Consider the following 12,073-nt stretch of genomic DNA (forward strand, 5'->3'; position numbering starts at 1 on the left):
GAATGTTGCTTGTTACCTACAAGAGAGATAACATTTGTATTTCAAATACAGATTTAACTTAGGACCTAGAATTCATTATTCTCCTTCTCAAGCTGTGGTACAAAGTAGCAGACCCAGAACAAATGATTATTGTTCTGTGGGATTGCACAAAATCTACCAAGTACTTCTACACATAATTGGAATGAAATACCAAAATGTCTGGCTTATAATTATACCTGATTGAAGTGCCCTTACATGAAAAAGGCTCCCTTTGTCCCTATTTCTCCAAACGATTTCTCTCCCCTTCCATGTCCTCTTCTCTTTGAAAACTGTTATGTGTTCCATCCGTACTTTGCTTGAAACCCCGTGCTGCCATTCATCACATACCTGCCCCCTGCATTTTCCATCTTACCAATTTGTTTTCATAAGATGATGAAAGGTTTGCAAATAGAGCTATTACTAAATTTTAGCTGGTTTTCAAGATACTTTGGTGCATTTTCAGCTGGTAATTTCCTCCCTGCACATAGTAGATATTCTTAAGTGCTTTTTTGTCTTTCATTTCAATTTATGAAAATGGCTACATGGGTATTTAAAAGCAGTTGAATTCACTAATAGGCAAGCTGTCTAGAAAATTCCCCTCATAGAAATAGATGATAAAAGAGGATAGAACAGTAATTGCTAAGTACAAAATACCCTCTGAATTTAGTGCATACCCCACATCAATTTAATTAAGTAGCCTGAAAACTAAGGTTTGGAGATGATTTATTTCCACTGTCAACAGTTGTTTTTTTTTTTTTTTAAGTTTATTTATTTTTTGTAGTGATCCTTAAACCCAAGGTGGGGCTTGAACTTACAACCTTTAGATCAAGAGTCACATGCTCTTCTGACTGAGCCAGCCAGATACTCCCCCATTGCCAGCAATTCTAGAATTTAGAATTCACATTCGTTGTATGCCACAACAGACTGACCCTCACTCTGAACTAGAATTAGGCAGTACAGAGTCATCCTGACATCTGCCATTTATTATGCACCAGAAAGAACTGAATGGCAATTATACTGACTAAATTTTGTTTAAAAAAAAATATATTGAAGACCTACCCTTAGGGTGGTCTAAGCCCGTTTTCTTTCAACCATCTATCCTGTACTTTCTTTTTCTCTAAGTATAGAAGACCCAGTGAGCAATAGTTACTTTATCAATGACACTCTTTCAGATGAAATACAGTTTAAATATTAGTTTCTTAAAGTGTCATGGCTAATAGATTTTTATAAAAAGCAGAGATCTTGTTATATTCACAAGGAAGTAATTTTTATGTAATAGCCAACAGAAGTTGGTCATTAGAAATGTTTGCAGGAGTCTGTCTATACAGGGGGATCCCTGGGTGGCTCAGTGGTGTAGCGTGATCCTGGAGTCCTGGGATCCAGTCCCACATCATGCTCCCTGCATGGAGCCTGCTTCTCCCTCTGCCTGTGTCACTCTGGCTCTCTCTCTCTCTCTGTGTCTCTCATGAATAAATAAATAAAATCTTTTTTAAAAAAGGAGTCTTTCTATACAAAATTTATATGCTTTTGAGAATTATTTTAGATGCAGGCAACAGAAGATGGAGACTTGAGTTACTATGGAAAATCAATAATTATGAATTGGTAATGATGGTGAAGTTAAGAGAATGAATTGAACCTCTTATTATTATTTCTATTATTATTTTAATTCTGTTAACGGTATGTTCAGCCCTACTCTGTATAGCTCATTTTATTTTTAGCATGAGTTAAGGTACCTTGAGATGCTGGCTTTTAGATTTCAAAAGATACAAATACAGATTTTTTTGGTGTTAAGAATGTATTTGTTCCAAATGAAACTTTTTTAAAGTTACAAATCACCGCTAGCCAGTGTTTTTAAAAACTCAATGTTCTTACCATGGTACTTAAGAAATATATATATAAATTAACCTTACTAACATGTTTTATTGCTTAGTTGGCTTACAGTCTTAGGAGTTAATATAAGACTGAAATACAAGAAACAGACTCATGTGAAGAATAGGTTGCTTTGATAGAGATCAGAAAATATATACATTATTCAAAGGCTTTTCCAACTCTGATTCATCCAGGTTTTCTAACTCTCCACTTAGGATGTTGGGGCAGATACTATGAAATGAACAAACTACACCCAGGTGTAAATTTAGATTGTGTGGACGCTATCAAAACAAAACAGGGCCTACTGGAAGAATCTGTGACCCTCAGGAGGTATGAGGTGGGCAGACTGCTTCCATCAAAAGCTACACTCTGGGTGCATTCCTTTTCTTTAGCTCTCAGGGATTCTTTGATGGCCTTTCTGCCATCCACCTCCCTGCCACAGCTGTACTGGCATCTAACACTCCCAGGTGTTGGGCTGATTGACAGATGATTAGATTAGATTAGATTAGATAACAAGTGTTCAGTCAAATCAAAATTGAAAACTATACTGGGGTGCCTGGTGGCTCAGTGGGTTAAGCATCGGACTCTGGTCTTGGCTCAGGTCATGATCTCTGGGTCGTGAGATCTAGCCACACTTGGGGCTCTGTACTCAGTGGGGAATCTGGCTGAGGATTCTCTCTTTCCCTCTCCCTCTGCCCCTCTCCCCACTCGCACTCATTCTCTCTCTCTCTCTAAAAGAAATAAATCTTTAAAAATAAAATACTGTAGACTTGAGTGGCATTAGTATCATTTCTGGATTTTAGTTGGACTGTATCAAGATTAATAATCCCTTCAAAGAGTCAGTTATCCTTTCTCCACATTGGTTTCTGGAATTCTTTCCAATCTGTGACTTTCTGTTCCCCCATTTGGAAACTTTATTGATGGTTTTTCACCTCTTTCTTTCCTAGAGATTTTTATGTCCTCTTTTCTGTTTTCACTCTTTTCCCCTGCCCACAGCTTGCACTTCTTTTTCCTCTCCGTTTTCTCTCCTTGATACTACTCACTGTTGTCTCAATATTTGTTCTTGAGAAACTTACAGATCTCTGTATCCTTAATCCTTAATGCCCCTTCCAGGCCCCCTAGAATGTAGATTTAATTTTCCATATAAATTCTAAGTTAACACTTTCAAATATTTAGAAGTGCCTAACATATTTTTTCTACTACACTTTAGACACAGGCAAAGTGGTCTCTGTGTGTAGTGTCACCCCTCTTCCCAACTTATTATCATTTTGGGGATCCAGGCAAAACATAGAACTGATGAATTATTTCATCTAAATCATTGAGGTATCATTTAAAATTAACATCCATATTCTAATCTAATGGTTTTCAGTTGAGCTCAGTCTAACCGTTGTTACTATTAGCATTTAAAAATATAATGTAGTTACTCTCCAGCTTGGACCCCCAAAATGATAATTTTTTGAAGGGTCACAGCAGATCCAAATTCTAATTTCAGAACGAAAATTTTCATTTTTGTTTTGAAATCCTCAGAACTTTGCATATGTTTTGATTGACCTATTAACTAATGTAGTTGTTTGGGTTTAGTTTATTAAGACCCACCTCATTACTTGTTTCATAACATAATTATATAGTTCTAAAGCCCTAAAGGATCTGCTTTTATTTATTTTGCCATTTTAGGTGTTTCTATCTTACTATATCTATTGTTGGCATTCTCATTTCATTTAAAAATATTAATCTTATTTTGATAATCTTTTTAAAAATTGGCTCCAATTTTTTTATTTTCCCATCTTAAAAATCATCTTAAATAAGAAGTAGTATCTATAGAACATGCTAACTCATTAAAGTATTTGTAATTTTACAAAGAACTTGATAAAGTTCTAAGGCTAATCTGAATTTTTATTTTACTTTATGTTTAATATGTGAGAAAATATCATTTGTGCCATTGGTTCATCATTTTATAAAATACCATGAATGATTTTACTTTTTATGGTTGGCTATAGGAATGTATAAAGAAGTAGGATTATAGTTTTCTTCTTATGTAGGCTTTTGCTTGTGAATAAGTCTAGGTCCTTATATTTCTTAAGCATGTAGCATACAAGGGCACACATGGCATTTTTATGCTCACATCAATTGTAAAATTCGTTCAAACTAACAAAGGCAAGCTGATTGGAAGAGGTGTGGACAGTGAACAAAAGAGATAAGTACCATGTAGAGCTTGTATGGAGTGTGTGGTGTGGTATCATTTGTGGCCTGAAAGGTAGCTGAACATTTCCATTTGGTGTCAGTCCCTGGGGAAGGACGGGGTTTCATAATGGGGTGTGATCTGTACTCTTAGTGAGAGTGATTGACACTGAATGATTAAATAGAAGAGGAGAATAAATACCACTCCTCCCCTTTTAAGACTAAGTACATATCCACTGAATGCAAATCTTTTCAGCATGGAAGACAGTCTGACCTAATGATAGCACATATCCTAAAAGCTAGGAGAGGGAATTAACTGAGTAGATCAAAATGCAAGGAAACAAAAAATTATACAATCTCCTTAAAAATAACTTTTAAAACCCAAATGTAGTGGTAAATGCACTTACAGAATATGATGGAAGACCCCATTTGTAAAAGTGGAATCCTGACATCAGGCCCTTAGTAACCGAGTGGGCAAAATGGATCCCTGGATTGGATAACACTGCGTGTACCACAGTGACTGATGAAATTGAGGTGTCCGCAGGAGAGCCTGGTCTATTACTGAAGGCTTTAACCTATTTTCTCCTCTTTGATGATGAGCTCCTGAGTGGATGTTATCCTCAAGGAAGTGAATTTAATTCAAAAGGAGATATTTTATAGATGGGCAAATTTAAGAATTCACTTAATCCGTTGTAGAAGAGAACTATGTGGGAAAACATTACGATAGGTAATGTGGTTGTATTTTTTCAAAGATGCCATTTTTGAGTGTGTTATTTGGGGGACTTGAATTTCAATCATTCATTGGTAATTTTTATTATTCTTTAATTTTGCATTATCTCTTAGAACACATGGCTGAAGCAGTATTGAATCTGGATTGTAAAATTGTTTTCATTAATTTATTATGTTAAGGTATGTCATTGCACAATAAATAATCAGAAAAGCTGGTTTCTTGGTTCTTCCCTTAAATTTTTGAAAATATGATACATTCCTTTTACCTGGGATAAATGCTTGTTAATTATTGCAAAGAATAAAAGCCCATTTCATGAATCCACTATTCTAAAATCTTTAAGATAATGCTGGTAATTGAAGAAATAGGCCATAGTTACCCTAGTTTCTGCCAGGTAAAAAAACAAAAAACAATAAAACACTGTTCATAACTTGACTCAGAAAATAGATTACTGCTCAGTAGGTTAATAGTAACTTAATTCATCTGTTTTTGAAAGAGATGGTAGTATAGAAGTTGTTAAGCTCTTATTCTCTCTCTCCCTCTTTCCTTCTCTCTCGTATACACATACAAATGTAATTAATTATCATTATTTTGTTGTCATTATAGTCTTTAGTTGATGCTCACAGTTACCAGTTCTGTGACATCTTTTTAAAAAATATTGTGACCTATTGTTTGTGCTTCGTATTAAGAATTATGGAGTCATAAATCTATTTTAAAGTAAATTTAAAATAGAAAGCTCCATAAAACATTTAATTTGGAGATCAAACAAAATCTGTACTCAACAGGTCGATTAAAACCTTTATTGTAAGTGTACAATATTATTTTCTCCCCTTTTTTTGAGTGTAAAATTTTCAAAGAAAATCTGACTGAAATTGAGCAAATATATCTTCCAAATAACTTGCTTGTTCGGCTTTTAGAAACTAAGATTTTTAAACATCTCATCCAAAGCCGTGCCCCCAATGTGCATTCAAATATTAATTAAGGATAGATTTATGTTTATTTTAATTTAGAAGAATTTACGCGACAGGAAAACTAATTTCTTACAGAGGGAAAAGAAAATAAATTCTTCCCATCATTTAACTAGCATCAACCTTTATTAACCCAATCTAAGTATTTAGAGGCTTTCTTTTATAGCTTCTTCTGATTCAGATACTTACTGTATTGCTCTAAAATGACTTGGTAATTTGCCAGATATCAGTCGCTATAAACATCTGACTCCTTGCATATCAAATTTCACTTCGTTACTTAACTGTACAAAGGAAAAGAATTCTTCCAGTTCAACTGGTTACCACAGTCAACATAATTAACACCCAAAGAAACGTTAAACAAATGAAATTTAATTTGGTCTATAATTTTCTCAATTGCCCAGTGCATTGGCAGTGCATATTATGTGCCAACAGCTTGTTTTCCTCAACGGACTTCTTTTTAAAGCGAGCTGGTTGGTGTTTTTGTTGAACATTGGCTGCCCTCTAGCGGACTACACTGTTCTCTTAAGAGAACCTGTCAAGTCAAAAAGAAAAGTCAATTTCTAGGTGGAAGTGACTAGTCTTCTTTGGTTTTGTACTCTTGTTTTTCATGGACTGTTGCATTCAGCACAGCCTAGCCTTATACCTTTGTTGGACCACGTTGGTGAAGACAGCCTTTGAGGCAACTTTGATTAAAAATAGCATTAGAGGGACCTCTGGCGGGGCTCAGGGGTTGGGCGCCTGCCTTGGCTCAGGTCATGATCCTGGGATCCGAGATCAAGTCCAGCATCAGGTCCCTGCAGGGAGCCTGCTTCTCCCTCTGCCTGTGTCTCTGCCTCTGTCTTTGTCTCTCTGTGTGTGTCTCATGAATAAATAAATAAAATCTTTAAAAACAAAATAGCATCAGATACTTCTAAAGAGAGCACATTCAAATAGGCTGAACTCATTGACAGCTTGTCTGTTTCGGGGTTTCTGAAATTCATTCTAGATTTATGATGACCCACGCTCCCTGCTTCTAAGACGTGCCCATCCTCATTTTCATTTTTCTTGCTGCAGATGCTACAACTGCGGTGGCCTTGATCATCATGCTAAGGAATGTAGCCTACCTCCTCAGCCAAAGAAGTGCCATTACTGTCAGAGCATCGCGCACATGGTGGCAAACTGCCCACACCGAAGTGCCGCGCAGCCGCCGGCCAGTTCTCAGGGAAGACAGGAGGCCGAGCCCCAGCCGCCGTGCACCTCGGTGGCGCTGGCCCGGGAGCTGGGGGGGGTGCAGGGCTGCACCTCACCGCCCTTCCCCCCGGAGGCCAGGTTCGAGGTCTCAGAATGGCCGGGCAGGTCATCCCAAGACGCTTCCTCAGCAAGGGCATCTGCAGTGCCGGAGGAACCAAGCAAAAAGGGGCCTTCTGTTCAAAAAAGGAAAAAGACCTAACGCTTCCTCTTCAGTGGATCGCTTTCTTGCCCCGGTTGGGAAGTCTACCTCATGCAAGTACAGGGGAGCAGTATTTCACAGCAGCAGCTGACTTGGGATTTTTAAACTACTGTTAAGGAACTGTGAAATTTTTTGGGTTTTTTTTGTTTTTTGTTTTTTGTTTTTTTTTTTTAAACAGACAAATCACTCTAAAGCAAATTACATTGGAGCAGGGTGTCATGTGTGATGTCCTTCCGAGGATGAAATACTCTGGGTATCTCTGTGTGCACGTGTGAGAGGGAGAGAGCCTGAGTCTGTGTGTGTAGGAGGATTTCCTGTAGGATTGTAGACATATATATATAAAGCGAATTTGTCTTTATATATGTGTGTATAGAGATAGAGGCACACACCCTCCCTCACAGAATTGGACATCCCCAAGAATTGCAAACCCATTTGAAGCATTTTTAGATGGTTTCAAAGATAACCCCTGGAGGTTTTTTTTCTATTTTTTTTCCTTAAATTCCACTCCCTTTATATTACGTAAAAATAAAAACATGACTGTTACTTTTTGTGTGAACCAAAGGCTACTTAGATCTCAGAGCTGCCAATCATATGGTACTAAAGGTTTTAAGTCATCAGTTCTCCCAAGTTTGGGATTGCCTCTTTCTCTTGATTCTCTATAGAGTATTTTTCCCTACCCCCACCCCTTTGAAGGCAGTACCTTAACTCCACATGCCTCCCACTGCCATAAGCTTTTTTGAATCTGGGATACGTAACTCCAGAAGAGACAATGAATGTGTAATTTCTGTGCCGATATTTCAATGTTCTTAATTCATGCGTTTTGATTGTAAATTAGATGCCTATTAAGAAAAATGAAAGGGGAGGGCAGTGTTTAAATGTGTAGTGACTTGATTGTTACCAGCTCATCATAATCTTTTACACGTTGTGAAGTTTTTAAGGGATTGTGGCAACAGCAGCTTCCCTTGACGAAGTCAATCTGAACCATCGCTGTGAGCAGGGGCCTCCTTCTTTACTACTGAAGACTTTGGAGGAACACTCCAGTCGTTTGGTGTTTTTTTTTTTTTTTTGGCTGTTTTTACCCCCCTCCTAGTGAGTTATCTGACTTGTTTCAAAAACAAAACAGCACAGGTAAGAATAAAATACTGGGGTTGAGAATGAAAATGAAGTGGCCGTTCATAATCATCGCCCAATATGTGTACCCTGTGGGAGTATCCTGAAAAGTGCAGTGGCAGGTGGCAGGCAACTAGTGATGGGCCTGGGGCAGAGGTGCCGGGGCCTCTCCTACCAGAGAGCTAGGAGTATTTCATATACTAAGACTGATTTTTATGGAGGTTCCCTTCATTACTCATGCTGAAGTAACCTAAGTAGTGGTTTCAGATGGACATTCAGTAATGGGGTTCGAGCCGCTTCTCAGGTTGGTCCTCAGTTATGTGACTGACTAAACTGGCCTGGGACCAATAGGAGGATTGGTCCCATTAGGTTTCAGTCATTAAAAAAATATATATATTGGTGTCCTCCTGGTTCTAGATGTTATGGGTAAATTTCTGAAACATCTCCAAGAAGGTACCAATTAGTGATAATGCTTAACATTGGCAATAAACAACGTTTTGTATGAGCCTGTTGGTGTAAGCTCAGATAATCAAAAAAAAAAAAAGAAAAAAGAATAGCATGAGTCAAATGAGACCTATTCTGCTGAGCAGCTTCTGCTCCTTCCCGAACTTGTCCTGCCCTGGGGGGTCTCAGGCAGTTCCTGGGGTTGCAGCAAGCAAGCCAGCGTTGTCGGGGAGGAAATGCCTCAGGCTGGGCCTCCAGTCCTTTATAGCTCAGCTTGGATTCCAGGACAGTGTTTGTGAGACTCTCCATGGTATATACTGACATATCCACGTGCTGTGATGCAAAGCGTACCTTTGACGATATTGAATGTGATATATAGCTGTAGAGAAGTACTTCCTTGCCTTATGTGAGGATTGTAAGCTTATTTAAATTATGTAGACAAATCAAAGTGGCATTGCTTAATTTTTAGCAGGCAGAATAAGCAGGTTAACAGTAAAAATGCAAAACATTAATAAGTCACTTTGAAAATCCAAACCAAAGTTCCTTGACCTTATAGACCTAGAAAATTATGGACTTAAGAATTGGACATTCCCTGTTTACATATAAAAAGTTCAGAGCTGAGATCATGTTTTTTTTTTTTTAAAAAAAAAGCATTTTATAACTGGACCTTATGGGTGCAATTTAAAATCATTTTAAGCATCTTACCAGACTGAACTAATAGCACATACCAAACCTATCTTATGATTAAAAGCTGGGGTTTATTTTTTATATAAGAATATTATCACTATTACATAACATACTCAGGACAAAGAACTTTGCTCAGGGAACATACCATATAATGTTGTTGTTGTTTCTTTACAGAATAGTCTACAGTCCTGCTTACTCAAAACAAACCAAATAACTTAGACCTTTATATAAGTATTATGTACTGATGTTAGTAATAACTACCTCTGAGTTTGATCAAAATTTCCGAATTTCAGGTATCAGCTTTCCTATTTTTATTTCCCGTGAAAAGTACTCTAAAACAAAATTCCCAGACTCCTTGCATATGTGAATATTCTTGATGTGAGCACATGTCCATTTCCATGGGTGAAATACTCTGTTTACAGCAAAAGGCTACCTCATAGTTGATGCATAGCACACCTTTATGCTGCTCCAGCCTTACAGTGGCTGATAATTCTCTGGTACAGAACCTTTTAATCTATGTTATAGATAGCAATTCACAACTAAATGTTTCTAACAAACACTTGTGAATAATGACGCATCTCATTTAGTTAGCGAAGTCTCCAAGCATTTCTTTAAAGTTATCATGTATTTAATGTAAAGACTTATGGGCACCCTTCCACTTAAGCAAAACAAAACAGAGGCAATCTTGGAAATAGCTGCTTTGCCCAGAGGTCAAGGGCAGGAAGGGGTAGCAGGAGAAGAGGTGGTGTGTGAGTGTATTCCTGCTGGGCAAAAGTATAAAGGATGCCAATCTCCATTTTTGTGTCTGTGCTGCCCTGAGGCCAAGCATATTTCAGCATTCTTGCCCTAGGCACATAACTAACTAGCACTGGCTTGCCAAGGAGTGAACGTAGAGCAAACGTGCAATGCCATTTTTAGCTACTCGGGAGAAGGGTCTGTGTGTGAAGCATCCAGTTTACAGGGGTTACTACTAAAGGGTTGGGCAGGAGGTCTGTGAATTAGTTGCCCCTTGATCTCACCCCCCCATGTCAACACAAATGTAACTCCTAAGAAAGATGCGCTACCAGTCTCTTAGCCCCGGGAGCTATTCATTACTACATGGCAGATTATAGTAGAAACCTTTTTGTACTTGCATTTCTAGTCTTTACTAGAAGACTTTGGATGTATTTTTACAACTGAAACATTTTAAAAGATTTTTACCTGCTTATAACTTGGAAGTTTGGCGTGCAATGTAGGGAAGAAGATCAAAGAAACATCATGTTCTTAACATCGGTCCATCTATTATCGTAGGATGTTTTAATGCCAATATTTTAAAATACCCTGGCCCAGTTTTATTTTGCACCAGTGTGGCTCCAAGTTACTGCTAGTTGTATTTAGTTTGTGAATAGAAGCCCATAAGTGTTAATAGACTTTGTAACATTCTCTGTAAGATGAATTATACAGGACATGGGAAATCTCATTAAGTCTTAAAGTTAATTTAAATTAATTTATCTGTTTTCTCTAAGAAATGTTTATCATAAAATATATATGTGTATTTCCCCTTTGGTTATAAAATTTGGGAAAGTGTGTATAAGTGCAGCTGCACTGACTTTAATTTTCTAGATGTCTTAATGAGATTTATTTGTTTTAGGGAAAGAACAACTCGTGGAGAGCATCAGGTTCTGTCTTACATAGCGGTCAGCAGCCTCTTTAAGATGTGGTGGTTGTGTGATCTGTGTCATAGTTGTCCAGTTAGAGTGAGAGGTTGACCTATGAGTCGTTCTTAAATCTTCTATTTGGAACAAAGCTGCGAAGTTAATGGTAAAGTACTGTACTGTGAGAAACTATTACAATATTTAATACATCTGTGGCTTAACACTTGTGTTACCAGCTTGAAAATGATGGTGTTTACTACCTCTTGAACTACTTAGTGTCTGTCAACCACTGGCACCCACCACCAAGCTGGCTTTAATTAGTATGTGTTGCTTTTTGGTATTAACAACTCTAACCATACTAGAGACCAAAGTGAACACTGATTTCTGTATGTCTTTAATATGGTGTTTTATCTAGTGTTTTTAAATTATCCTGTGTAGTATTTAGATTACCTCATTGTCCATTTTGTTTACAAGTGAAAAAACAGAACACTTGAACTACGTGTTTTTAAAGGACAAAAAAGGAGTAGATGTTTGGAATGGCATTTCACTCATGTACAGTCATCTTGATGGACTAGAGTACTGTTTGCCTTTCTGCAGACCATCGATTTTATATTCTCATTTCATGCCTAATGTCTTATTCTGTCAATTATGGATATTTTGAGGTTTAAAAAATTACTTGATTGAAAAAATAAAACCTATAACGTTGGCATTTATGATGAGTTTTCGAGATTCTTCGTGATTTGTATGATCGTTCACTTACAAGAATGGATAAAAGGCCATTTGGGCAGTATCAACACCTATCTGAACATAAGTAGTTTTAACTTGACCTTCGGATATCAGTGATTATAAATATGGAACTTAGGACAATACAGGTGGTGAATAAATTCGCTCCAAATACATGAGGAAAGGGGAGTCCTGTCCTCCAGGAACCATCCTACATTAGCTAACCTGGAGCATGCAAGTGTGTGAGTCAAGACACATGCTTCATGCGGTCGTGAAAAGTGGCCTG

At 37.5% G+C, this 12,073-nt stretch overlaps 1 protein-coding gene across 7 annotated transcripts in view; it reads left to right on the forward strand.

Annotated features, from left to right (window-relative positions):
* Positions 1-11,777, forward strand: part of LIN28B (lin-28 homolog B) — a 125,639-nt gene extending 113,862 nt beyond the window's left edge. For all 7 annotated transcript variants that reach the window (XM_038554818.1, XM_038554822.1, XM_038554820.1 and 4 more), the window contains one exon: positions 6,814-11,777. In XM_038554818.1, coding sequence (XP_038410746.1) covers positions 6,814-7,189 — 376 coding nt within the window. In that variant the 3' untranslated portion in view covers positions 7,190-11,777. The remainder of the gene's footprint in view (positions 1-6,813) is intronic.
* Positions 11,778-12,073: the final 296 nt, after the last annotated feature.

The sequence above is a fragment of the Canis lupus genome, chromosome 12 (genome assembly GCF_011100685.1).
Source record: "Canis lupus familiaris isolate Mischka breed German Shepherd chromosome 12, alternate assembly UU_Cfam_GSD_1.0, whole genome shotgun sequence".
Classification (NCBI taxonomy): Eukaryota; Metazoa; Chordata; class Mammalia; order Carnivora; family Canidae; genus Canis; species Canis lupus.